Source organism: Tiliqua scincoides, chromosome 2 (genome assembly GCF_035046505.1).
Source record: "Tiliqua scincoides isolate rTilSci1 chromosome 2, rTilSci1.hap2, whole genome shotgun sequence".
Lineage (NCBI taxonomy): Eukaryota > Metazoa > Chordata > Lepidosauria > Squamata > Scincidae > Tiliqua > Tiliqua scincoides.
The window spans coordinates 113,687,457-113,711,049 of NC_089822.1; the positions used below are offsets into that span (position 1 = coordinate 113,687,457).

The following is a 23,593-nucleotide window of genomic DNA, read 5'->3' on the forward strand; positions in this document are numbered from 1 at the left end:
CTGACTCAGTTCAAGATGTTGGTTAAAACCATTAAAGTGCAGCTGGCCCTTGGCATCTGCGGGGGTTCCATTCCTGGAAACCCCCCCCCCCCCGTGGATGCCAAAACCTGTGCTTAACTGAATCCACGGGTCGGGGTTCTCACTTGACCTCTGGACGTGACTGGGAGTGCCTTCAGGTCGCATCCAGAGGTGTTCTGAGACCTGGAGAGGCCATGCACTGTTTTCCGAAACCTCATGCAGCCTCCCCAGGCCCCAAAAGGCCTCCCAGACGTGACTGGAGGGTGCATCTGTTGCCTCTGAGAGGTGAGATGGGGCCCTCCAGCATGGGTTCAGAATCTGTGCTGAGTCAGGTCCGTGGGTTCCAAACTCACAGATAAAAAGGGCTCACCTGTACTTCATGATTTAGATTCAGTACTGTATATTTAAGAACTGTTTTTTTCCATATGGATCTATGTGCCCATTTCTCTCAACTTACTGATCATTCCACCTTTTTCTGAAATGTGGTGGGGAGATGCACAAGTGGGCCTTCTCAGCCACAGCTGTAGACTCTCTAACTCCCTGCCCTGGGGTTCCGTGTCGCCCCTTCACTGGTTTACTTTTGTCAACTTGTAAAAACTTTTCTGTTCAAGCAGGTGTTTAGTTAATACCCCACACACATATATTCTGTGTCCCCTTATTTTGGCAGTTGATTGTTGTCCAGTTTTTTAATTGTTTGATTTGGGTTTTTGTGACTTTGATTGTATCTGTACATTTTTAATCTGTTGTGAGCTGCACTGCATGTTTCTTTGGAGGCAAGATAGAAATCTCTAGACTAAATAAAGTAATTTTTGTTTTGTTTTATTCTTTTAAGAAAGAGATAATTAGATTGGTGTAGACCAGGACAGACAACATTTCAGCATTATTTTATTTATTTATTTTCCACATTTTTATACTGCCCTTCCTACAAAGAGCTCAGGGCAGTGTACACAGCTGCTCCCCTCCTTTTGTCCTCACAACAACCCTGTGAGGTAAAGTGACTGGCCCAAGGTCACCCAGGAAGCTTCATGGCTGAGGGGGGTTTGAATCTGGATCATCCAGGTCTAAATCCACCTCCCAAACCACTACACTACCCTGTACCTTTAATTGTTGTGTACGGAAAGAATTGCACCTAGTTCAGCTTGTCATGCCCTACTGCTGCAGGGGGGTTAAATAGCTGCACCAGCCAAAATATTCTTGCCTGCACAACACAGATACAGGTGTTCGAAGGGTGCATACGGGTATACAAACAGAAACAAAAAAAAACCACCTCAGGAGATGTCAATGCATTTAACCCTACCTGGGTGAGCCCAGCTTCCTCCCCATGTTCAGAATGTAGATGACAAGTATAATGATCAGTGAACAGTTAATTCAACCTGCCTTGCCTCCTTCTCCCCCCACAATCTTTCAAAAAGTGTGCTTCAGCCTTCTTTTGGCAGGGGTGGATGCATTATTTTTAAAAACATTGTGTACATGTTTCATTTGACCAATGCACAATTGTCCGCTTTTTAAAAAACTTGGTTATTTTTGTGATATCATCTCTGCCAGTCATCTGAGCTGTGCGCAGCCTGCTTTTGCAGCAAATATGCACAGCCAGTTTCCCCTGAGCCTGATGTGGGAAAGAAGATGTTACATTTGAGGAAACACGGTGAATGTGCTTTCCTAGCAAGCTCACCACTCAAGCTCAAATTATGTGCACCTGAACGCACATTGAAGTTGAAAGGCAAGCCGTTCTTGGTATATAGATGTGCCTGACTGTGCTCTTGAGTAAACTAGAATTGTTTCACTTACCGAATTTATTTTTGTTTTATTTTATTCTTTTTAAGTTGTTAGATAATAATAATAATTAATAATACAGGTATTTCTATACCGCCTTTCTTGGTCCTCAGATTTCTCCTCGGACTTTATTTAAGGTGGTTTACATAGGCAGGCAAATTAAATCCCCGTAGGGATTTTTACCATTTCAAAGAAGGTTCTGTCTTTCAAGAAACCACAACATTCAGATGTTTCTTTCTGATCTGGCCGCACATTCTGGCCTCCATCTTCCCACGCTCAGAGCAGATGGAATAACTCGGCTCAGCTTGTCAGCTGCTTCAAGGTCGCACGGTGCCGGTGGCCTCGAACTAGCGACCTGCAGATGTCATCTTCAGGCAAATGGAGGCTCTACCCTCTAGACCAGACCTCCTGCCCATAGATTGACGTAGAACAGGGACAGACAACGTTCCAGAATTGGGACATTTTCTGCATTTGGAATTTTTCCATTAGAATACTTTTCATGACAGACTTGAGAAAGAAGTAATAGGATTTATGCAATGTAACTTTTGTCTCCATGAGTAAGGCAAGAAGGGGGGGGTAATGGTTGCTTGGCTTGAAGCAGCATTAGAGCCCAATCCTGAACACTTTAGTGTTGGCGGTACGGGCATACCATCGGTGCTGAATGTTGCAAACTTGCTATAAGGCATGCCCACAGCATCCTGTGCTGAGTCAGTGCCAGTGCCGACCCAGTGCCAGCTGGATATCACCTAGAGTTAGGTAAGAGCACTGAGCAGTGGTGAGGGCCTTGGGGGTAGAGGGAAGGTGTTCCAGGGCAGGGGGAGGGCAGGGCAGGGAGGAGGAAACACAGCAGGAGATGGGACTGGTGGAGCTCTGCTCTGCTGTATCCTGAACTCTGTGTCTGGCCAAAAGACCTGACACAGAGTCTCTCAAGTGTGCACCATCGAAGTAGCTGGTGCAGACTTGAGAATCCCCATTGTGGCACTTGGGGCTTTCCCTGGGGGCAGGGAACAAAAGTCCTCTTCTCCCAAGGAGACCTCCAGCAGCTGCTGCAGGGCTGTAGGTCACAGCAGTAGCCACTTTGCCACCAGGTGCAGTGGCACCAGTGCTACCTTTAGGATTGGACTGTTGGTTCCTAGCTACTTGAAGCCCTGCCCAAACATTGCTCTAGTTCAGTGTTTAAGAACATAAGAACAGCCCCACTGGATCAGGCCATAGGCCCATCTAGTCCAGCTTCCTGTATCTCACAGCGGCCCACCAAATGCCCCAGGGAGCACACCAGATAACAAGAGACCTCATCCTGGTGCCCTCCCTTGCATCTGGCATTCTGACACAGCCCATTTCTAAAATCAGGAGGTTGCGCATACACATCATGGCTTGTACCCCGTAATGGATTTTTCCTCCAGAAACTTGTCCAATCCCCTTTTAAAGGCGTCCAGGCCAGATGTCGTCACCACATCCTGTGGCAAGGAGTTCCACAGACCAACCACACGCTGAGTAAAGAAATATTTTCTTTTGTCTAACTCTCCCAACACTCAATTTTAGTGGATGTCCCCTGGTTCTGGTGTTATGTGAGAGTGTAAAGAGCATCTCCCTATCCACTCTGTCCATCCCCTGCATAATTTTGTATGTCTCAATCATGTCCCCCCTCAGGCGTCTCTTTTCTAGGCTGAAGAGGCCCAAACGCCGTAGCCTTTCCTCGTAAGGAAGGTGCCCCAGCCCCGTAATCATCTTAGTCGCTCTCTTTTGCACCTTTTCCATTTCCACTATGTCTTTTTTGAGATGCGGCGACCCAAACTGTGGGTCAGGACCTGTCAGAGAGTCATTAGTCAATTTTTTGTGGGTTGCAAAAAGTTTCTGAAATATTAAAAAAAAATTGCAAGTACCCTTGCCCATTTTGCAGAAGAAAATTGCAGCAGCAGGCAGTCTGGATGGAGAGACCAATCTTGTGACTGGGGTGCTAACCTGTGATATGAGGTGATCTTCATACCCCCAAATTAAAATGTCACATCTTCTGATTTTCTCAAGTAATTGTCATGCCATAGATCACATGTGAACCCAGTGTCAGTCTTTTGTCTGGCCTGGAAGTTCCTAACTGCACATCTTGCTCTCCAGTTCAGCCTTCTGGGTACCTGGGAATGACTGTAAAGGTTCGGGGGAGCAGTCGTTAAGCTCCATTTCTAGGGAGAGTCTAGCAAATGTCTACACACACATACTATATGTAAGGTCTCTAGCAACCTCAGGAATACAGGACCCCTATTATTATTAAATAAAACATTACTTCTTTCCAGATCTCTTTTTGTCTAGTGGGTCATGATAGATTGTCCTTTTTAAAAGTGGGTCCTGGTGCTACAAAGTTTGGGAAGCACTGCTCCAGTTTCCACACATTTTGTAGAAACCATTCCCATATTTCTGTGGAGGCATGAGGACTAGAAACCTGCTGCATTTTATACATCTGATTGCAATCTGGAATGATCATGCTATTTCTTGGTCCCCTGATGTTTGGATGAAAGGCATTGCTTAGAGCAGTGTTTTGGCACAACTCCTTTGTTTCAGTGGAGCTTGCACAATCCACGTGAAGACCAATGGATTGGGTCTTGAGGTAAAAAATTGGGACATGATAATACATGACTCTTCTCTCCTGCCCCCTCCCTGAAGCCATGGGTTCCAGCAAGTGCCCTTCAAACTGCAAATGGCTTTTCCCAAATATAAACATGGTGTATATTGACTAACTATACAGTATTCATAATTTTTAAAGGTGTTGAGGGATACAGGCATTCTTGTCATCATTTACTGAAAATACCTCCAGTTTGCTCAAGTTGTGCTAAGATCAACATACAATGTGCATTTTATTGTGTTAAGTTTGGAATGATGATGTAATTTTAAAAAAGACAGGAGGAAGCTGGGGAAATTTCTGAGGAAAGTTCAAATCTTACTGTATTCTAAAAAAAAGTGTTTTGCTGACAATGTATTGATCATAGCCAAGGATGGGGGGTCCTGGGATTGTACTGCTGTGCAGGAAGCTTGGCAGAACTGTTCCGTTCTGGTCAGTTCTGCCACTAAAAATAGGGACTTTTTGAACCTGCATCAGTGACATCACTGCCACTTTTGAATAGTAGTGAGGCTACTTTCTTCAGTTAGTTCAAGGGATTTATTAAGGACTTGAACCTCTGAATTGAAGGCTGAAATCTAGCCTTAATAAGCTACCAGGGGCCATGTATACTCACCTCATACACCTGCGCATAAATTGATCTCATGGATAAGTCGAGGGCAAGCTTTAAACCAAAAATAATAGAATTTACTATGACCCATGGATAAGTTGAGGGTTAAATTTAGGGGTATAAGAAATTCTTTGAATTAGATAATTTTGTCTGCTTTTACCCAAGGCCAGATCCTGAAAAACTGCCTACCAGTAATTGTTACTAAGATCTGTATAGTCTATCTAATTTATTGAAGAGAAAGTAAAATCATAGGGTGCATTTTCATTTATTAATTTTTCATTCATTTAACAACCATTTTTCAAAGTGCTTCCAGGAATGGGTAGAAGATGAATGGGTATAGGAGGCTAGCCCCCCCCCCCCCCGAAGAACAAGCAAAGCAGAGATACAATACTGGTCTTATCCCCCCTTGCTTTTACAGGCAGCATCATGTTTTCTCTCCACCCACTTCTCAGTGCAATCCATCCCCTGCCCGACCAAACAGCTTTTCTTTGAATTTGAGGAGGCCTTACCAGCTCTGGCAATGCAAGGCCTTCTTGATATGCCTCAATTTGTAGCCCCCCTGACCTGTTTGCAGCAGTTTTTCCTGGCAGTATAGGGTTAAGCAGAGCCTATAGCAAAAGTGGTGAGCCTGCTTTGTTCCCTAGAGCAGGGGTCTCCAAACCCCAGCCCAGGGACCAGATGCGGCCCGCTGCAAGCCTCTTTCCGGCCCGCGGCCAACCTCTTGTCCCTTGAAAGCCTCTGGCCCACTCAACTGCACGTGACCAGAACTGTGCTCTGATTGTGTCTGGAGGGTGTTCCGAGGGCCAGAGAGGTTGAATGAATGAGCCCATTCATTCATTTATTCACTCATCTAAGTTCCATCTCTTATTTATTTTAATTTTATATTTAAATTTTTATTCTGGCCCTCAACACCACGCCAGATATTTGATGCAGCCCTCTGGCCAAAAAGTTTGGAGCCCCCTGCACTAGAGGGATATGGCTTTGCTCTGTCTTTTACTGGATTCCAACCTACCACATGACTCACTGCATTTACTGTGTTAACCCGTGTATAACTCAAGACTTTTTGGGTCAATTTTAAGGCATAAAATTTTGACTTATACACAGGTATAGTATATGGATAAGTCTCGGAGTCCTCTTCAAATACAGGTGGGAATAGGGTGTGCATCATCAGCCCCTGTGATTTGGCAGGCTGTATGACAGATTGTCCTGGCCTCAAGAGTGGCCTTGGCCTGGACAGCTCAAGGGCCTACAGAGGGCCTACCTCACCAGGCTGACCCCATCAATATTGGTGATAGTGCTTAATGCACCATCAGTAAGGTGTTATCAGGGGCCTAATACAGGGCTTTCCCTCAAGGCCTTCAACAACTTGGGCAGTCACTGCCACTTTACAAATACCAGGAGTCTGGTTTTTTCTACCTTTGTCTGGTTAATAAAACAGTTCTTTCTGCCTGCTGCCCATCAGGCTCCAGGTAAAGCCAGGAGTGTGGCATATGGCAACTGGGAGGTTAACCCTTCTGTGCTGATTTTGCACCAAATGATTTGCATTGAAGCAGACGTTTGCTGCAAACCACTGGGGTGTGTTATTTTTAAAATACAGAACAGTGTTAATTTACCCTGCTCCACACTTCCAACTAGACTGCACCCCCATTTGATTTTAGAGATCAAAGGACCACTTCCAATCCACTGTGCCTTCAAAAGCAGAAAGGTTGAGAACAGATGGTGTGTAAGAGGTGAGGCTTAAATGAAAAAGTGCAAGGAAGCCAACTGGGAATAGGGAAGAGAAGTTGAGGCTGGCACTTGCTGATTTCTGCCCGTCCCTCCCCCGTCAGTGCCCACTGTTCTGTCTACATTTTCCTACACGGTCCCACAGTTTAGTAGACATCTTGATTATGGAATCAGTGACTGCATCAGATTGAGCAGAGGAGGGACTGGTTGAGGGCCCACTCACATCGGCATGCTTATCTGACCAACCCCTTGAAGGCCTAGTATTGAGAGGCAGTAGTGACCATGGGTACATTTAGAGTTAGACTTTGCCCAGGGCCTAGAGCAGGAGTGCCCAAACCCCGGCCCTGGGGCCACTTGCGGCCCTCAAGGCCTCTCAATGCGGCCCTCAGGGAGCCCCCAGCCTCCAGTGAGCCTCTGGCCCTCCGGAGATTTGTTGGAGCCCACACTGGCCCAACACAACCGCTCTCAGTGTGAGGGTGACTGTTTGACCTCTCGCATGAGATGTGGGATGAGGGCTTCCTCCACTGCTTGTTGTTTCACATCTGTGATGCAGTAGCAGCAGCAAAGGAAAGGCCGGCCTTGCTTTGTGCAAGGCCTTTTATAGGTCTTGAGCTATTGCAAGACCTTCATTCATTCATATAAGTTCATCTTTAATATATTTATTTATGTAAATTTATTCAAATTTTAAGTGTAAATTAATTATTTTTTTCCCTGGCCCCCGACACAGTGTCAGAGAGATGATATGGTCCTCCTGCCAAAAACTTTGGACACCCCTGGCCTAGAGCAACCTAGTGCCAGAACTAAATAATAATTTCCTAGTGACCCATTCCTGCCAAGAGGTGAACTGAACAGCTTTCAGGAGGTCAGTCCTGTACAGAGTATGTTGCAGTAGTCCAGCCTTGAGATTTAAAATGGCATGAGTGATGGTAGCACAGTCAAATCAATACAAGGGTATTTGTGGGTTTCTCACCAAACTGTGTTTTGACTAGAGGGAAAGAGAAATGTATATGTGTTCAAGGGGGATTTCCAGTTCATTTCTGTGGAAGATTGCATCTGAACGCTTGTCTTAGACAAGAGAAGTTGTAAGCTGTGAAGAATGGTTGGCAACCTTCAGTCTCGAAAGACTATTACCCTCCACATGCCTGATCTCAGAAGCTAAGCAGGGTCAGGCCTGGTTAGTACTTGGATGGGAGACCGCATGGGAAAACCGGGTGCTGTAGGCTTATACCATAGTCTTTCGAGACTGAAGCTGGTGAAGCCAACCACCAAGCTGTGAAGACCAATAATATATAAGCTTCAATGGAGATATTACTACATAACCATGATAGGCAAGGAAGTGTGTATTCCATGTTCTTTAAAAAAAAAAAATTATGTATTCAGGCAATCCCAAATCTTGCTGAATTCTACAAGCTTAGAAACTAAATGTTTCTGCTGTGATTCTGCTGTCTGCTATATTTTAGTAATGCATTGTCATTTTGCTAATCATGGAGAGGAGCAAGGAGCTATGCAGGGCACTGAAGCCCCATCCCAACCACAAAGAATCTTATTAGGCCACCTGCGGTTTTTCATTTTTGACTAGGAACAGCCCACCCATTTTGAGGCATTTCTCTGTAGCCATAAGGGGGATAGAACAGGCATGTCAAACATAAGGCCCAGGGGCCAGATGCAGCCCGTTGAAGCTTTTTTTATGATCAAGATTTGCATATTTTTTCTTCTGTCTCATTTGCAACTAATATTTCTAAGTGGGAAAAAAACTATTTCTGGTTATGATCTATTTAATGACATCAGTTAGCAACCTTCAGTCTCGAAAGACAATGGTATCACGCTCTGAATGTTTATGACCTATTTAATGACATCAGTTGGCAACCTTCAGTCTCGAAAGACAATGGTTTCGCGCTCTGAATTCCCTACCTAATGACATCATCTCCGACCTTCAGCAGGCGTCATGAATGCTATTCAGCCCGCTGTGTAAAACAAGTTTGACACCCCATGGCTAGGAACTTCGCTCCATCCAGAGGGTGCTCCACCCTGCAGTCCATCTCTCTGGTCACGTTTTTCCTAACAGAACTCTGTCGCAAGCAGTGAGGCTACGTAGGAGAAAATGGTTTCCTGTAAGGCTGCAGGGATAAGAGGGAAAGTCAGGATTGTGACATCCCTAGGGTCCTTTGAAGAGTCCTTCTGCTCTCCTTAATCTGTCATCCTAGGTAAACGGCATTTAGATTGCTATCTAGTTGCTCTGGCTTCACCACCAGGACTAGATTCATCAGGAGATATCTACAAAGTCAATAGCTGGCAGAATCTACTGAATCTGAGGTACTGAGTCACCAGACTGTGAGCTCCCAATCTCTGCCCACCCCACTCTCCTGGAGGGCAGTAATTGTAGTACCTTGACTAAGAAGCCAAAAGCAGTAACATGGAGTGAGATGTGGTACTTGGGAATTCAGAACATACTCATTGTAATTAAACAAAAAAAAAACTAGGCTTATTAACAAAACACAGAACACATAGCATTGCCTTTAATTTATTGACTGAAATTCTAATACCTTTGACTTATATCAGTCCTAGCTTACATATGACAGATGATTCAAAGTAAGAGGCAGTTGTTGGGTCCATAATTCCTTTACCCTTTTGGTAGAAGTTGAAGCATGAACTCTGGTGAATATAGCTTGCAATATCCTACTCATCACAGGATTTCCCTGAACACTTATAGGACTACCTACAAAATTGACCCATGATGTGACCTGCTTTAGGATATCTTGTAGGGGAGAAGCAAAGGTCAGTGGATGTTATCAACCAATACTATTTCTTAGGTAGCAAAGAAAGAAGGTAGGTTGAGGTGTGCGTGAAAACAAAGGTTAGATACAGACTGAAAATTGGGCAAAATTTTTACAGGTTAACCTGCTGCACTTCTCCATGACAGGAGAAGTTCCATGTTCTCCATGACAAGTGGAAAACCCTCCCTCATTCCCCATCTGGCCCTTTTTTTGTCCCTGCTTTACACATGAGTGGGGCAAACCCACATTTAGAGACATTGCCACCACATATAGTATATAGGCCATTTGTGATCCTATGGTATTATTGCACACTTCACATACTGTGTGTAGTCTGTTGATGGCAGTGATTGAAGAGTCTCATAATGACACAGCTTTAAGCATGGTGTTTTTATAAATATAAGACTGTAAGAATCCTGGAGCAAATGACACAGGGTGGGTCATCCCATAACTACTCCCTTTTTCTTTGTTTCCTCAGAATAGCATGATGCTGACTGCTGCTGAAGACTGGGATTCTGAGCTAGAGGAACCAAAGATTTTCTGAGTCAGTCTAGCAAACTCTTCTTCCGCCTTACTAAGGTGTCTGGCCTTTTCAGGTAAATTTCATTTCTTAGGACCACGCTACTTATTAGAAAGGCTTGTGGATGTTGTTTTCTTTTTCGTTAAGCATGCTAGTGGGGGGAGAACAATCAGCATCTGACAGGGGGCAAAGCCCCCTCATCTTATGGCATGGTTTTACCTCCAGTTCAACACACACACACAAGATATTTATCAAAAAGCACAAAAGGCCACATTATGCTTTTGTCGTAACATATGGCTTGGCTATTAGCTAAACTGTTACACCAAGGGAAGGAATTTCCCATAATGCTTGGTGATGTTGCTCTGGGAGAGGACTGTGTTCCATCTCCTTACATTAGAAGATTTTTCTGGAATATTCTTCTGCACAATATTCTTCTATATAAATATTCACAATATATCTTCTATTCTTTTAGCACAATAAACTTGAAGCTGTACTTGATTTGTAGGATCCAAAGTATGCTGCGCTCCCACAGTGTTCATGGTAGGGAAACATGATTTCTCTTGCTATATACCACAATGCATGTTTGCCAAACAAATGTTGTAGCTTCTAGGGCTGTGTATACTGTTGTTTTGTGAATGCCATGAGCATCTATTGCCCAGAACAGCCTTGGCAAAGTGTCACCTGGTTCTACGCCCAAATGCCCTTACCACTGTGAAACATTTGAAAGGATTTTTAATGTATTTCTCAATTTTGAAAGTAGGGAGCTTCCTTATCTGCCTGGGAAAGGAGGCAAGACAGGGTGGAACATACCGTATTTGACAAACCACGTGCAAGGTTGTTTTTCCATCTTCCAGCAATCCTTGGCCATTCATTAACACCCCCCCTTCAGTTCTAGAATGTTTCATTTCCTCTTTCCTGTGTTGGAGCACACAAATGCACTGTTCAGTTAGAAAGAGAGCAGAATAGCAAATGAGCAGTTCCTTTCTCTTGGTCCAACTCCTATAATGTCCTAGGAGTGTGGCATTTCTGTGGCAAGGAAGAAGGCCCCTTTTTGTGCCTTCGACCAGAGAGTAGGTCTTCGCACGTGCAATTCCTCTGCAAGACTCTTCGTTGTTAATGTTCTGACCGGTTACTGCGTAACACCCTTCTTCAGCCAGGCACAGCCTGGTGGTTGGCCAGGGAATTGATACCTGCTTGATTAGTTTCCAGACTCAGGACCTGCTGCAACTGTAGTTTGCAAGGAGTGGTTGTGGGTGGGAAGGCATTGATTGTCTGTGAAGGCCCTTGGTTGAACTGCCTGTTGCTCAGCAGACCTGATCTCAGAGGGCTCAGATCCAGCACAACAGATGCTTCTGTGGCTGAGGAAAGAAGGGGCGGGAGCCTTTCCCAGCAATAATGAATATTTGCTGCAGCACCAGTGCCAGTGCTATTTGCATATGGACAGTTCTGGTTACTTAGTGTGTACATGACAACACAGCAGCCAAAGCTTTGGGAGATGGAACAGCTCTGCACATGCTTGCCTGTGTATCCAACTTGTCCCACAGTAATCACCACCCTTCCTAGCAGGCATCATCCTTGCCTGTGGCACGTGGGTGGAGTTGATGCCTGTCTGCTTCTTCTTTAAAAAAAAAAAAAGTAATTAATAATTGGGTTGCGGGCAAGAGGAACCACGTCAGTTGTGTTTTCATTGTTTTTTGAAGCTTGAGAGTAGTGAGTTCCTTTTCCTCTCACTCCTGCTGGGGAGCAGGGGGAGAAGCAGTAACAGGTTTTCCCAGCCTGCTTCAGGGCTAGACCTCCTGGAGACATGTGTTTGAAGGGGAAGGTGGGGCTCGCAACCTAATATTAAAGCGAAAGTTAAACGTGACACGTTTTAATGAAAAAAAAAACTGTTACTTGAATACCCGTCTTGTTGAACTGACAGTAATGTTTTGCTGACAGTAATGTTATGTAGTTAAGTGTGTAGAGGCACACCTTAATTGTTATAGGGATGTTCAGCTAAATGTGAGGATCTCTTTACCACCAAACTGTATATTGTTAGAAAGATCAAAGCAATGTGTTATGAAAAGGCGAATATAAAAGTTGGAGGCATTTATGGCTGTTTTTTGGCAATGACAACCCAGAGTTCCTCCTGAGCAGACTGAAATACCTGCTGATGGCCTCTTCTTAAATCTAGCACAGGCTTTCACAACCTGTGACCTGAGGAGCTGAATGGGGACCACCACCTATGTGTTACATTTGGAATTTATTGTAGTTGCTACAGTGTGCAGTGGTTAACTAATGCTATACATTTGTGGCATTACCTTTTTGTTTCTGGCCTACCTCTTTCAATCCTTGACTGCTGGGTAGTGAGCAACGGGTAAATCTCGTGCGTCCAAGACTTTTCCATTCTGTTCAGTTAAATATTTCTCAGTTTGTCAATTGAGTACTGACAAACGTAAATGGATTTTAGTGAAAGTATTTAAAAAAACAAACAAATCAGTGTTCACCTTATGAGAACATTCAGAACTTAAAACAAGCAGGGAAATGTTGGGTGGTGGTGGTAGTGGTGTGTGTGTGTGTTTAAAGCTGTTATTTGCATCCCTTCAATTGCTTTTGGCTGCCACCAAATATTGCCATGAAAATATCTAAAAATGTTGAGAGCACTTTTAAACAATTTAAAGGCATAATGAAAATTGCCTGCATTTGGCAAACCACGCCTGTACCACACCCCACTTGCTGATCTAACGTGAGGTAATGGAAATATTTATAAATATTCCAACTGCTGAGAGTGAGATTCCTCTTGGAATATTGGCAATAACTGCAGCTGTTGTGGAAGAAACTACAGTTTGGGCACTCTTAGGATCTAAAGACAGAATATTCTGCACATTGTCAGGGGAGAGTTTGTGTGTTTGTGTGCATGTGTATGGGCAGGGAACCTTTGAACTGAGGGGACAGGAACTAAATTTTGAACTTCTTGATACAAGAACATTGGCTAAATAGCTCTGGTTAGTTTATATTTGCCTGTGGTAATCTTAGACCCTTTATACTCACCACTGTATAAGGCAAGACTGCAGGACCAATTATCTATCTTAGTTTGGTTGTTCATATGGGGCCCTCTTAATTCAATCACATGGTATTCAGTTAAAGATTAAAAAACAGAAAGGTTCAAGGGCTCTCTAGAGGCCACTCTATGCACAAGATCACATAGCACACATTAATTGCCCATCAATATCTTTTAAGCATCCTGTCATGTTCACAGTTTGTGGCAAAATAGATTTCTTGGCCATTTTCATTGAGTAGCCGATTGCTACTTTTTTGGGGCCAAGAATACTTGCATTCAAGAAGCTGGCCGTTATTTTCCACACAAGCAACTGAACTGTTGACCAGCCACCATTGCGCTGAGTGCAAAGAAATTGTCATTTAGAATGCTACTGAGGTAAAAATTAAAGTGCGAAGCAACTTCAGCAAGCGGCATGTCTCCGTGGCTGGGCAAGATGCTGACTGGCTGCACATCACAGCCCCTCAACTGCGGCTAGTTGTAGTCAGAGTTGTGGGAGGGAGGCCAGTGTCAGCCAACAAATTGGAGTTAGGATGTGTGCTCAGAACTGATGTACACTGAAAACACAGCCAACTCCTAACCCCATACTGTGCATAACAGGACCTGCTTTCCGTATAGGAAATGCAGTAGCAAAGGAACAACAATTGATCCATGGGGCACCACACTTGGAAAGGGAAGGGGGTGGTAGAACAGCTTTCCTGTCCCAGCATGGCCTCTTGTCCCCTGCTTCTCCCCACCCTAAGCATCCCAAGCATCCATAGTTCAAATACAAATCCAGACAGCACTAAAACGCTTCTGCTTCCTGAAGATGAAAACCATAAACAGGGAGAGATTAAGACCAGTCTGGTTTTGATCATGGACTCTCCAGATGGGTTGGGGCAAATCAGTGAGCTGTAGGTTTGGGCCCTTTGTTGTTAGATACAGACACTGGAACCACAGAACGCCCTAACATAATATATAGTGGCTGAATAGCCCCTTAATGGTTTTTTTTTTTTCTGGGCTGTGAGACCTTTACAGAGATAATAGGACAGTAGAGCTTAGGTAGGAGGGTACCGCTCAAGAACTAGGAGTGGAATTACCATTTCAATATAGGGCTGTTTTCTTGTTCAGGACTGTAGCCAAAAGTTTAGGGGTTTTGAGTGTGGGGAATGGGGATGGGGAACAGACAGTATGCAGTTACAAAACAACACAAAGTTAATCATTACTGGATGTGTGTTTAAAATTTATTTTAAGTGTTTTTTTGTAAGATAGAATGTCACATTTCCCATATCACATGTGTGATGTTTCCCAGTAGCTCTGCACTAGTTCAACAGGGTGTGGGGAGGTGAAAGCAAAAAAGTTTGCTTCTTATTGAACTATTAAGTAGACTGTATTGTATTGGGTGGCCTGTATGGTTTTTCCTGTTTGATAAAAGTTTAGTGTTACTCCATTTTGTTTCGCTAGAGATGTACTATACCTTTTTTTTTCTTTCATGGAAGTTGAAGGTTTTGAGAGGAAGCTGGAATTATTTATGTTTCACACTTTTATATCACTTTTCCTCCAAGGAGCTCAGGGCGATGTACATAGCTCCTCCCCACGTTTTGTCCTCACAACAATCCTGTGAGGTAGGTGAGGGTGAAAGATAGTGATTGGCCCAAGGTCACCCAGGAAGCTTTGTGGCTGAGTGGGAATTTGAACCTAAATCTTCCAGGACTAAATCCAACTCCCAAACCACTACACCATCCTGCCTGTCCCCAAGAATAGCCTCTACAACTTCTCTCCCAATTGCCTTCTGTTGTTATGGGCCCCTTGCTTAAAGGAAAGCTACAAAAAAAAAATGAATACTGTAATCAGAATGCACGTGGCTCTCTATATTCCCACAGCTGTTGACTATGAGTGAGGTTGCCTCTCCTCCCTCTCTCTCTCTCTCTCTCTCTCTCTCTCTCTCTCTCTCTCTTCTGAGATTCTAATCCTGTTTGATGTTGTGTCTTCACCAGGTTGACTTCCTGTTGACTCTGCCCTGAATGGACACATCTTTGGCACAATCCTGTCACATGTCCTCTAATACAGACTTCCCTGGTTGGGCACCAGCATAACTAGTCCCAGGAAAGCTTGGCTCAGTCATGGAAAGCATCTATAAGCACTACTTCAACAAAAGCAAGATCTTGGAGCACTACAGTTACACCAAGGATAAGCTGGAGAAAGATGACGACCCTTCACCAACGTTCATCACCATTGTCATCATTGTGCTGTGTTGCTTGATCATCCTGGAGAACCTCCTGGTACTGGTGTCTGTTTGGAGAAACAAAAAATTTCACTCGGCCATGTACATCTTTATTGGCAACTTGGCCTTTTCAGACCTGCTGGCTGGCTCAGCCTTCATTGCCAACGTTCTTTTGTCTGGCCCAGCCACCTTTCACCTCACTCCCATACAGTGGTTTGTTCGAGAGGGAACAGCCTTTGCTACTTTGGCCGCCTCAGTCTTCAGTCTGTTGGCCATTGCAATAGAGCGGCATGTGGCCATCACAAAGGTGAAGGTCTATAGCAGTGACAAGAACTGCCGGATGGTACTGCTGATTGGGGCCTGCTGGGTCATCTCGGCAGCTATTGGGGGAATGCCTATTCTTGGCTGGAACTGCATGCCCAACCTCAATGAGTGCTCCACCGTCCTGCCACTCTACTCCAAACGCTACATTGTCTTTGTTGTTACTGTCTTCACCCTCATTCTCTTCTCCATTGTGGTTCTCTATGTCCGGATCTACCGCATTGTCCGCTCCAGCCATGCCGAGATTGCCAGTTCCCAGACTATGGCCTTGCTTAGGACAGTCACCTTTGTCCTGGGGGCCTTCATCATTTGCTGGCTACCAGCCTTCATCATCCTCTCCATAGACGCTTCATGCCAAAGGAAGTCATGCCCTATCCTTTACAAGGCAAAGTATTTCTTTGCTTTCGCCACCCTCAATTCCTTCATCAACCCCCTCATCTACACTCTCCGCAGCAAGGACATGAGAAAGGAGTTCCTCCGAGTGCTTTGCTGCTGGGGGATGATGGGGCAGGGGAAGCCTTCAGAGCGTTGCATGATTCCCCTTCGCAGCTCCAGTTCCTTGGAACGCTGCACACAAAAACAGGACCTTCCCACATCACCATTCATTAAGGAACGTTCTACTGTTGTATGAAACGACACAAGCAGTGGGGTAGATGGGAATCAGGAAAGAAGGGGACTGGACTTAAGCGAACGGTACAAAGGAGATGATATGGTACATGGCATGAAAAACATGATGTCCATTTGTTAACTAGACCTGCACAGTATTATGACTTTCTGTTTAGAAGTATGTGAGTGTGTAAGAGTGACTGACTGGTGTGGGTGAGGGGAGTAAGCAGCTTGTGAGCTCCTGACAGTGTGATTTGGTACGATTATTCTCCTTCCAGAAAGCTGCCCTGCCCTATCTGTATACCCATGCTTTCTTTTATCCTGCATCTGCAATTGTGCATCCACGGTTCCCCTCTTTGCAAAGCATCTTCTCCCTCTTTCCAGGCAATCAACAGTCAACAGCTCAGCTTCCTGCCTACCTGCACAGAGTCTTAAACTCTTGACAGGGTTCTAATTTGGATCTAAATGGGATCTGAGGAGTCAAGGGGGCTTCCTAGACTGGCTAAGGCTGAAGACAGACTTAAACATTTTTAGAGCAGCAGGGGCAGTTGATTGTAGTGCAGTCAGCGATGGCAATCACTTCCATTTCTTTTCTTTTCCCCCTGTCCTGGTCAGACTCGTTTTGCAGGTTTTTTTGTGTACTTCAAGCTAACCTAGAAAACACCAGTCCCTCCCTCCAAAAAAGAGACAAAGGCTGATTCTAGAGATATCTGTACAGCCAGGGTGGATACACATTAACTAGAGTTTGTCACTGCAGAAGTCATGAGCTACCAGAGCATGTTTGTAAAGGCTTTTGAATTTTTCCCCTGGTAAAGTGAAGCCTGAGTGTGTAAGTGCATACATAGTTTGGGTAAGCACAGGGGTAGCCTCTACTTTCTTCTTCCCCAGAAAGTGTGTGAAGGGAAAGCAGTCATACCACATACAATTTTTCAAAAGAGACAAGGTTTTTCCAGGGAGGCGAAAAGAGGTTTTTCTTACAAATTTGCAACAGGACAAGAGAAATTGTGCTTGGGCACTGTATGCCAGTGGTTCTTTTTTTTAAAAGGAAAAAGATACTACAAAGCTACCCTGTTCCCCACCTGAAGATAGTTTTCTTTTTATTTGAAATATTTTTCAAGGTGCAACCAAGGTTCCCCCCCCCCCCCAGCAAGACTTCATCCTGCCCCTGCCCGGAAACAGGCATTTCCCATCTCTTTATTCACAATGGTCTTGTGGAAGCTGGACTGCAGTTAGATCCACAGTAGCAGTTGGGGTGGGAGTCTGAAAAAGCTACATTGTGTGGAGGCAGACTTGGAATTGCAGTGTTGACTCAAAGGTGGCTTGGGCCCTGTAGATGAGACTACCAAGCAGTGCTTCTGCATGGTTTGGTCCACCATAGTCACTGCTCTCTTGCAAAAGAGACTGAGACTGAGCACAAACCCCAAAGAAGATTCTTCAGATAGGACAGAAAAATTTTCCTTTGCTTCCACATGCATGGAGGGGTGAGAGGGCTAGAGATCCCTGCGATTGTCACAAAGGGTGCTGTGGTCTTCTATAATCTAATTTGCCCCTTTACTGGGGTTCATTTTGATGGTGGAAAGACCTCAGCAAGATTACTGCTGCTCCAGTTGCTACCAGGAGCATTTCCCTTAGTTGTTGGGGCTAAGCAAAATGTTGGAGAACTTGCTTTTCCAACTTCAGATTAGGCTGCCTCCCTATGCTGTAGATTTAATGTTTAAGTCTCTTTGAGCCTCACCATGTTTACTCTGAATTTTAGATGGGAAGCTCAGCTGCTCATCCTAAAATACTGCAGTGCCTCAGGTGGAAAATCTGGCTTCTCCTGCCAATTAATGTTAATGTAACATGGATTAAGGAAACACCAGAGTTGAGTCAGATCATCTAGTAAATGTATTGTCTGTGCTGACTGACAGTAGTTCTAGATTTCAGATAAGGGTTTTTCTTAGTTTACCTGGGGTTGCCAGGGATTGAATCTGGGATCTTATGCATGCAAAGCAGATGTCCTATCACTGAGCCACAGCCTCTCTCCAGCCCAAAACCCAACACCATGTGATTATCACTCCCCACCTATCTCCCCTGCTTCTGGCTCTCACATTTCTGGTTGTGAAGTGCAGGGACCCACCCACACATTGTAGAGCACTTAAGAGAGCTGGCATCCTAAGTTCAATTTTTGGGATCTCCTGTTAAGATCTTGAGTCATAGGGATCTTGGGCATAGGGTGGAGAGCATCCCTTGTCAGTCAGAGTAGGCGATCGGGGACTCAGTTGGAGATTGGCAACTGGAGGCCCTAGGGCTGTATCTGAGAACTGGTACTGGGAAGTACTAACTCTTCCCCACCACCACCACTCAGTTTTCAATGCAGAAACAAGAGAGGTGTGGGGTGGACATGGAAGCTGTGTTGTTCTACAAGACTTACCAGAAATTTCAGAACAAGGCAGTAATCAGAATCATTTTGGGGCTGTGGCCCAACATCATCCATTTCCTCCTGCTAATGATGCTTCCATAAGTTGCTGACCGGTGGGCTAGATGGGAAACTGATCTGACACTGTGTTTGGCACCTTCTTTCCAGTCATGTGGGCTGTGTGTGTGTGTGTGTGTGTGTGTGTGAAAATTTAGTACATAAAAAGAAACCATTTCTGAGAGATGACATCAGAACTACCCTTTTCAGCCCTAAGCTTGTATGTTATGAGGGTGGATTTGTACATGCACACACTCTCCCTTAAGACGCATCCCCCATTCCAACCAGAAATACCAGTCTGCAACATGAGCCTTTTTACTTTCCAGCCACTCTGTTAAATGTTAAATTTAACATTTAAATTTAACATTTAACACACTCTGTTAAATTTCCACCTTAATGTGGAAATTAAGGTGTGGTTTGGGGAAGGTGGGTTTGCTAGGCAGGGGGTATTGCTAAGGGAGAGGTGGAAAGAAGCACAAAATGTGCAGGGGGAAGGTTGGAATTCCTTCAAGGAAAGTGCCAGGACTGGGTGCGTTTCTTGTCAGCATCAGTCCTGCAGCTGAAAGCATGATTCACCACCATTATGTGCAGGAACATGCTTTTGAGGGTGAGAGGAGGATATTTTATGAATGGGAATGAGATGCAAGTGTGGGAATTCTTTCCCTCCCAGGGCACAGGTGATGCAGCCCAGGGGCTAAAAGAGGTGGGTGATAAGTTATTTAAAGCAATCCTTCTTCTGTTCCATTACCCCTGTAGGAATAAATCCCTGTGGGGTTTTTGTTCCTTTTTTAAACACAGTGTTGCATTTCCCTGGCTGAGAAAAAGATAAGAAAGTTGTTTCCCAGTTGAATATGGCTGCTGTTTCTACACAACATTCAATAAAAAGTAATGATTTCGTATCAAGTAGAATATGGGGTGGGGATGCAATGTAAGGGACTGTTGTATGTTAATTTTTTTCTGGTCCAGAATATATGAATTTGGGATATTTAACCCAATCTGTTTTAACTGTGTATGCAAGAGGGTAGAACTGTGCCTCTGAGCAAGCGTGTACCAAGGCATCCTTCCCACACCCCTGAGTCAACGTCATATGGAGTCTGGTTTCTAAAAGATTTGAGCCCCAGCACTTCTCCCATTTATAAATAAGCACTGAAATCCTTGTTGAATATTTGGTCTGTGCAGAAATCTGAGGGCATGATAAAACATGTTATGGTGAAGAAGAGGGGTGTCTCTCCCTGGCTTACCAAGAGAGTGCGTGCACCAAGTGGATCTAGCAAGGGATTGAAGTCACTGTCCTATGCAGGTCATGGGCAGGAGCAGTTAAGCAAACTATGAAGGGAAGATGTATATTGTATGTGAGTGAAGCTAAATCACAGTGTGGCATGTGTGTGCATGCATGTGAACATGTTGACCCTATAAAGCATGTGCGTACTTGTACAGCTTGTCATGATCATGAAGTATGTCTATCACTCGGTGTGTTTATGTATGTGTGTGTGAATGCAAGTGCACAATTTTGGTGTATGAGTAGGCATCCTGTGGGTTGCATATCTTCAAGGTATTGCTGGGTTGTCATTTTGCACATCTGCATTGGCATACATGTATAGCCTGTGCCCCCACAGTCCTTTCGCAATAATGGCATTATTGGTATTGCAATTATTGCATTATTGGAATGTTGGCAAATGGCATAAAGCAGTGGCATTTGTGTGTGTGCCCCTGTGTGTCTGAGAATGTTGTATGATACTGTATGTAAACTCTGGCCCTCTGTTGCCCTTGTCAGTTTTTTATACTTGCTTATCGCCACCTCTTCTTCAATCAAATCAGAAGGAAGAACTGCTGGCTGCTTTCAAAGGAAGACTGCAACATGGTGCTTAGGTATATCCTCTTGCATATATTGGGGTGAGGATGGTTCTCCTCTCCACACACACATGCATATGTGCATGCTCTCCCCCCTCCCCAGCATGCGTTACCAGCTACAAAAAGCCAGTTTTCTACTGGTTTGAAAGTGTGGACATTCATCATTGCAGAAGCTCAGCCTGCACAAAAATGAATTGGCTTTTAAAGATACTTTTAAAATTCCAACTGGGAGCTAAAGCACCAAATTGAGACTGCAGGATAATTACCATATAAATGTGCCTTCAAAGCAGAACCATTTACCCCATTATCATTCTTTTTTGCATGTGCCAAAGCCAAAATGAATTTGAGGGCTTCTCTATGGTGCAGGCATACTGATTTATTCAGTCATTCTTTCTTATTCTCTTTTGGGAATCCTGGCATTTATAGCTGTGGAGCCAGAGATGTCTAACGGACATTTCAGCATACTCAGTAAACTGCAATTGTCAGGATTCCATATAAAAGGATATCAAACAGATACAAGCTTGTGGTATAGATTATGCCCACAGATGCAGACCAAATAATGGCCTTAGAAAAGCACTGAGACACAGCGCAATCATAACCAACTTTCCTGCATATACTGGTATGATACAGGCATACCAGTGGGGTGTGTGCTGCATCCTGCAGTGGGGGGGGGGCACATCACAGAGACCTCCTCAAAGTAAGGGAACATTTGTTCCCTTACCTCAACGCTGCATTGTAGCTGCATCAGCCCTGGAAAGTTGCTTAGAGATAGGCTGCCAGTCTTTGGATTGAACTGTGTCATGGAAAGATCAAAGAGAAGGAGGAAGAATGAATCAGTCACTCATTACCACCATGTTGCAGTCTCTTCCTTGCACAAACCCAAAGGTACGGTCTTTGGCCATTAGTTCCTGCTTTCCTTAGATTAGCAGAATGTTGCCTGTGGAAACACTAACTTTTGTTTGTATTTTTAATAATTTTTGGATGGTAATTTGTATGTATTAAAATGTTTGCTTCTAAATTTGGCCCCTTTGTCATTTTCCCCCTTGCTCATGCTGTCTGAGGATGTACAAATCCCCTGCCTGGCTTTCTTTTCAAGGTGATGGGGATTAGGGACACTGACCCTTTTTCCTTCAGAACCATAGTAACTGCATATGACAACACACCTGTGGCAGCTGGAAATCTCTCTGAGGGCCAAACTACATTGTTCCTGCATTTTCTTCTATAAATAAGAGTTACCTGGGGGTGTGGTATCTAATCTAGATCCGAACAATGGAGGAAGGCAGCTTTAGTCCTCTGGCTCCACCAGGTCTAAATCTGTAACAGGTTTCTTCCATGGCTGCTGTCTGTAAAACAAAAACCAGGAGCCAGTTGCATGACTAATGGAATGTATCACTTGGCCATATCATTGCCATATTTGTCTGCCACTCCAACTTGTACTAACAGAAGCAGTAGTGTATTTCTAGTATTTACATAACACTATCAATGTACATGGTGCTTCATATAGTCCACAGCTTACAGTCTAGAAGGGAGGGGGCAGGCAAGACTAAACAGGGGAAGAAGTGTGTGCAATTGTTTGTTATGCATACTTGGGCTTAGTTACAGTAGGAAATGGAGATGGGGGCACATAAGCTGTAGCCAGTACCAGTACCAGTACCAGAAGATACTACCTCCTGTAGGGATCAGCAATTAGTAGACAAAAAAAACCTCCACAAAACAATTTATAAAATCCAGAAGTAACAATTATTCATATTTCCTCTCCACAGTATTAAATAATTTAAAAACCCATTCTCATAAAAAGAACTGAAGAGGAGAGAAGTATGTAGAAGGGAGTGGGACTAAGTTTCAATGAATGGGCACGAAATTTAATCAGAATCATTTTCTGAGATGTAATTACACAGGCCTACAAAACTGAGGGTCAGAAAAGTTTTTCCCAAACTTTATGGTGGTTTGACATGAATTTGGGGAGCTAATTCCAAAAATGGCATCCATTTTGCCCTATCACGACTAGTTTTGGAGATATAGTATAACCTCTTTAGTGAATGGTTCAGGCAGCTTCCACATGAGGAAGCCATGGTGTAGGCCTCCTCATGAGGAAGCTGCTTGAACCGTTCACTAAAGAGGCTATACTATATCTCCAAAACTAGACGTGATCGGGCAAAATGGATGCCATTTTTGGAATCACACCCCAAATATACCCAGGTATTGGTGTAAAGTTTAAGGAAGCAAAATGTGTGTTGGCCTGTGTTATCAGTTTCAGTCTCTGCTTCTGCAGCTATTCTGCTGTGTCTGTCATTATCACAGTTATTATAGACTTCTAAAAACTGAAGGTTTGCCCAAATTGAAAAAAGCTTAACTACCCTTTCACATGTCAGTTTATTTCTTTTTTTTTATTTTCCAAAAACAACTATAAACAAACACACATAACACAAAAAACATAACACACCACTACATCATAAAAACCAAAGGGTGCATATCATTATCATATATCATATATATGATATATATATCATATAGCTGTGGACTATATATATATATATATATATATATATATATATATATATATATATATATATATATATATATATATATATATATAAAATCATATATCATTATCATATATCACTAAAACTAATAAATCATTACATATCTTAATCAATTTCCTCTTCTAAATTTACCTCTTAATATCATTTTTCATTCATCTATCATACCATATCAAGTTATATATGTAATACAATCATCTAAATGCCCTATCATATATTTTTAAAACTTCATTTTCAACCAAGCATAAAAGGGTTTTTTCCATTGCTCAATTTGTGTCAGTTTTCATTGTTGATCCAAAATTTCTGAAAGTCTGTCCATTTCTGCCACATTCATTATTTTCTCTATTAATTCATTTTTCATTGGTATTTTAGAACCCTTCCAATATCTAGCATATAAGATCCTCGCAACAGTTAAAATCATAATAACTAGGTACACATGGTTTTCTTTATAATATCTAAAGTAATATAAAATTTGTTGTTCTAGTAAGTTTTTTTATTGTGCTTTATTATGTTCCCATTAATCTATTGTGATCAATAGAAAAAACAAAAAAGGTT

General features: G+C 43.5%; 1 protein-coding gene across 1 annotated transcript in view; it reads left to right on the forward strand.

Moving 5' to 3' along the window:
• The window catches only part of S1PR2 (sphingosine-1-phosphate receptor 2), a 62,609-nt gene extending 40,171 nt beyond the window's left edge, over positions 1-22,438 (forward strand). Inside the window, exons 2-3 of the mRNA XM_066617546.1 lie at positions 9,984-10,101; positions 15,039-22,438. Coding sequence (XP_066473643.1) covers positions 15,165-16,217 — 1,053 coding nt within the window. The 5' untranslated portion in view covers positions 9,984-10,101; positions 15,039-15,164 and the 3' untranslated portion in view covers positions 16,218-22,438. The remainder of the gene's footprint in view (positions 1-9,983; positions 10,102-15,038) is intronic.
• Positions 22,439-23,593: the final 1,155 nt, after the last annotated feature.